Consider the following 5,174-nt stretch of genomic DNA (forward strand, 5'->3'; position numbering starts at 1 on the left):
AGAGATAGTTGTTAATACTTTGGCTCCATTACCAAAATAACTTAGCAAATAGTTACCAAAGATAGCTTAAAATCACTATAATTAGATGATTAAAACAGAAAAGCAGTTCTTTTCAACTGATTTGATATTATTTTCATCAAATTCTTGAATAATTATAATAATTTTATGAAAGTTTATACTGAGGAAATGGAAACACCTAGCCTCTATAATTCAGGAAAAAATTCAACATTGAGGACAGTATTGTTGGTTATGTGGTGATAATGACAAACACACATATTGATAGAGCAAAATATTGTAGGAAGATCGAGGTTTTACTAAATGAAGAAAGATGTGTAGCAGAAATATAATCAGAATTGTTTGTGTAACATACGTAATTCATAATCATATAATCATGATAAGGTATTTTGCAAACCAAAATAAAAATAGTTGTTGCCCAGATTTACACACACAAATAAACACACGACATACACATATATATGTACACACATATACATCTACACATATATGTGTGTATAAATAAACATATGTGTATATATACATATACATGTCACTACACTGTAGAAGTTAAAATATTGGTAACTTTTAGTTTTTGTGGGTGGTAGCTTCACAAATGTGAAAGAAAAGGAAAGAAAAAAAGACAAAGGATGGGCAGGGAAGGACATAACAGGACAAGAAAGAAAAGGGAAGGAAGAGGGACAAGCAGGGATCAATAATAAGGGTGTCTTGTAAACCAAAGACTATGATGAATTTGTGCATCTGAAATTCATATTTAAAAGGTTTTAATGCTTTCTTTTCTACCTGTCTGACATTCTCTCTCTATGAAAACTGATCAAATGTTGGAAGGTAAGTTTCAAGTGTGCAGAGAGGCCATGGGAGATGGCAAGAAGGAAGTTGGTGAAATAAATTTGGGGTACACGGGCTTTGAGGTCCCTCAGGGACTCTCGGGCGGTGATGTCCAATAGAGAGTTGGCAAAGTTGATATGAGACACGGAGAAGGGAATAGCCTGGAGATGTAGATCTGGGAGTCATCGGTGCTTTCTGGAAATGAATGAGATCGAACAGGGAGACAGAACTTGAGGACTGAGGAGAGAGGAGGCCCAGGACAGAACCCCAGGAACACCGCCACTCAAGGTGGCAGCTCAGCTTCCTGGCAGGCATCACTACCCCGGGCTCTGGAGTCAGGCAGAGCCAGTATTGAAAGTGAGCTGTGGAGTTCTGGGGCTGAGCGCTCTTGGCAAAGTCGGGTACCCTCTTTGATCAGCTGTCACACCTGGCGATAATGGGCATCAGAGAGAGATGCCTTTCGAGGATGCTGTGAGCTGCGTCAGGTAAAGCACCTGGGGTCAGAAAGCCACCCCTCCTCCTCTTCTCCGCGACCCCACTTTGCTACACAAAGGCACCGAGACTCCGACAGTCCCCAGCCTCCGGTCCCTCAGGGATGGAAGATGAGGTATGTCAGGCAAGAAGGGGCGCCGAGCTCCAAGGTGAGGTGTGTCGGGCAAGAGCTAGGCCAAGCTCCAGTGACGCGGTGCTCACGTGACCCGTCGGACGCCTACGTGGGCACCAGCCCCCACGCCAGCCCGCCAGCCAGCCCAGCGGTCGTGTCCCGGCGCCCGCGCAGAATAAGCTGTCTGAGCTGCCCAGACTGCTGGGGAGCAGCGAGCCGGCTTCCGCGAGCCGGAGGAAGCACAGGCGTGTCCTGGGTACCCGCAGGTCAGTGTGAAAGCGGGCGCTGCCGGCGGCCCCTGGGACAGGGGTGGAGGGGGCTGGCAGTAGGATTGGGGAGGGAGCGGAGAAGGAATCCTGTAGATTGGTGAGGAAGGGGATGCCTGCGGAGCGGACCGGGGTGGGGACAGGGGAGGGAGAACTCCCGAAGCGAGCCTGGCTCGCCTTCACGACGCCCCCTTGCACTGAGTCATCCATCCATTTTTAGTGCTAGAAATGAGGGGTGGGGGTAGCGACTCCGCAGTGCGACAGTGAAACGTAGACATATTCTAGAAATAATCCCTTCTCACAATCTACGCCCATAGAAACACTTGATCTCCGGAAAAATGGGGTGGCGCTGGGGCAGGTTGTCTCAGGGAAGGGGGACACAGAGACAAACGCAGTTTGGAAAGCATCCTGGTTTGGTGCCCGAGGCCTGGAAAGAAATGGCGGCTGGGGTGTGGGGGATGTAGGGGAGAAAAACGTTGGGTGAACAGGGCCTGGACTCAGGAAAGGGAACCGAGTCCCTGTGTGCCCGCTGAGCGCGCAGTCCCTGCCCCTGTCTCCTATCTGTCCGCAGGTCTGCGCGTCTGTTGTTCCCAGCGCTCTAAGAGGCCTGAAAAGGAGGAGCAACCTGTCCAGAATCCCCCGCAGGTCGGTGAAAGCAGGGAGCTGCATGGACAGGGGCCCACAAGGGTTGAGAGTGTGAAGGACCCAGCTAGGGCCGAATCGGGGCCCCTGCCCTTCAGCCCACCCACATGAACACACACCTTACCAGGCTGAACCAGTGCAGAGAAGGTGGCAGGGCCTGTCAGGGAACAGCTGGCTCACGTGTGTGGGAGGAGTGGCAGGCTATGTGGTGGGCAGAAGGCCCTCTTGGAGGTCCGGTCAGCTTAGGGGAACCCTCACCAGGGGTGAGATGCAAGTAGTATCCAGACCTACATTCCACGCCAGGCCCTCAGTCTCCCATGTCTCCTCTTTGTCTCCCCTTCCCTCAACCCGCATCCCCCAGGAAAGGAAAAGGAGGGGAAATCTCGACATGGAAAAATTCTTCAATGAAAATGAAGGAATGCTTTGGAACCAAGGAAAGATAGAAAATGAAGAACAGCCACCGGACGAGGGAAAGCCGGAAGTAGCTTGTACTCTGGAAGACAAGACATTAGAAAACGACAGAAAGACAGAAAACAAGGGCAAGACAGGAGATGAAGAACCGTTAAAGGATAAAGAAAAGCCAGAGAGTGCAGGAAAGGCAAAAGGAGAAGGAAAGTCAGAGAGGAAGGGAAAGTCAGAGATGGAGGGAGGATCAGAGAGAGAGGGAAAGCCAGAGAGAGGGGGAAGGGCAGAGGGGGAACGAGAGCCAGACAGTGAAAGAGAGCCAGAGAGTGAGGGAGAGCCAGAAAGTGAAAGGAGGTCTGAAGGAAAGCGCCCAGCTGAGGATGATATACCCAGGAAAGCCAAAAGAAAAACAAACAAGGGGCTGGCTCAGTACCTCAAGCAATATAAGGAAGCCATACATGATATGAATTTCAGCAATGAGGACATGATAAGAGAATTTGACAACATGGCTAGGGTGGAGGATAAAAGGAGAAAAAGCAAACAGAAATTGGGGGCGTTTTTGTGGATGCAAAGAAATTTACAGGACCCCTTCTATCCTAGGGGTCCAAGGGAATTCAGGGGTGGCTGCAGGGCCCCACGAAGGGACACTGAAGACATTCCTTACGTGTAGTGTCCCTGGCAGACATTTATCAGGCCATATGTTTTAACCTTATGGTAATACTTTGCTTTAGTTGTTCCTCCTGCTACCAGTAGCCTTTTGACCCACCTGCCAGTGCTTGCTTGCTCTATGTTTCAGTAGCAGATTTTCACACCTGTGCATTTCAGAGACGTCATGATTCATGGAAAAATAAAGCAGCTTGTAATATCATCTGCAGAATCTGTCTGTTTTTGTTAAATACATGAAAGGTTAACAGTGGTTTTCTGAGTTGTGAGCTAGCAGGTGATTTCATTTCTTTGTTTTCTTTCTTTCTACTAATCTTTCTTTTCCCAGAGAACACAAATTACTTTTCTCACAAAAATAATAAAATATTTTTAAAAATCAGAACACAGTATGTAAAAAAACAAAGAGAATAACTGTCCAGTGAACTTATGAAGTTCAGTAGAGACACTTAAAGTTCTTGTTGTCAGAACTTAAAACGATAGGTAAAATTCACATTACCTACCTGTGGCACTCATCTGGAGAAGTCAACCTGGGGTTATTACATATCCATTGCTCTAATGGACAATCTTGTTGTTTGTCAAATGGAGATAATACTTTGCTTTTCAGAACTGCTGAGTGGGTTGGATGAGGTAGAGAATATATGTGTTGGGTGGCATCTACCTTCTCCCCTGCTCTAGCAGAAAAAATACCCCCTCAGACACTTGGAAGAGAACTAGGGTAAATCTTACCTGTATCCAGGAATAAGTCTAGGAAACTGAAAGGTGGGTGCCATCCTCTCTTAGACAATGTCATGTCCACTGGGCACTGTGCTCCTTCTTATAAATCTTGCACCCTCCTAAAGCTCCCATTGATGCTGATGGGCTGAAGTTCTCAAGATAACAAGGTCCGGTTGATTTCCCTGGAGTCCCCAGTGAGCCAAGCCTACTGACCCCATTCCACGACACCTATGAAAATGTGGATAAAGTCCCTTTCCTCACTTTAGAGTTATACTCGCCCAATAGGGTAACACCTCAGTGATACTTCAGTCCCTGGGGGATTTCAGATTTTTAGTAAAACAATTGTTTCTATGCTTGTTGGTTTGGGAGTGTTTGCATACAGCCATCTTTCCACCAGATTCAGGGATAGAAGGCTGGGGTAAAATTTGAGTGACACACACTCATCTGTTCTCATCTGTCAGTGACTTGTATGCTTGACTCATCTTTCCTTAGAGGAATTTCTCTTCTAGGAAAGTTCTTCCAGGTCTCACCTTACCAGTTTAACACCCCTACCCACATTTGTAATTTTTAGAGCAATACTACTCAAATAGTGGTTCATGGACTAGCTGCATCAGCATCAACTGAAAGATAGAAATGTAGAATCTCAGATCCTCACCCCAGACCTGCTGAATGAGAATCTTTTCTGGTTTTAATAAGATCTGCAGGTGATTCCTGTACAACTTAAAGTTTGAGAAGCAAGGTTAATGAGGAAACTCTCAGTCTTCCCAATTCCACCTTCTCATGATACATGTGCCTAGAAGGATAAACACATGTGCTTCATAGGATGCACATCACATACTTTTAAATGGACCTGTGTTTGTCAAACTGAAGTTTCACCTTCCTACATTTGCAGCGTTTAAAACAAATTCAGCAGGTCAAGACCTGCAATATTTTTAAATGAAATAGGATATAATAGATTCAACCAGAACCAGATAGTAAACATCACATTATATGGCAGGTAGGCAGGATTAATATTATTTTCTGAAATTTGTATTTCA

At 46.3% G+C, this 5,174-nt stretch overlaps 1 protein-coding gene across 1 annotated transcript; it reads left to right on the forward strand.

Annotated features, from left to right (window-relative positions):
* Positions 1-1,562: 1,562 nt before the first annotated feature.
* Positions 1,563-3,628, forward strand: TCEAL2 (transcription elongation factor A (SII)-like 2). The gene is made up of 3 exons (XM_011975399.1): positions 1,563-1,713; positions 2,285-2,358; positions 2,717-3,628. The coding sequence occupies exon 3, from the start codon at positions 2,744-2,746 to the stop codon at positions 3,428-3,430; it is 687 nt and encodes a 228-aa protein (XP_011830789.1). The 5' UTR covers positions 1,563-1,713; positions 2,285-2,358; positions 2,717-2,743; the 3' UTR covers positions 3,431-3,628.
* The last annotated feature ends 1,546 nt before the right edge of the window (positions 3,629-5,174 follow it).

This window comes from Mandrillus leucophaeus, unplaced genomic scaffold, assembly GCF_000951045.1.
Source record: "Mandrillus leucophaeus isolate KB7577 unplaced genomic scaffold, Mleu.le_1.0 Scaffold1544, whole genome shotgun sequence".
NCBI classification, from domain to species: Eukaryota; Metazoa; Chordata; class Mammalia; order Primates; family Cercopithecidae; genus Mandrillus; species Mandrillus leucophaeus.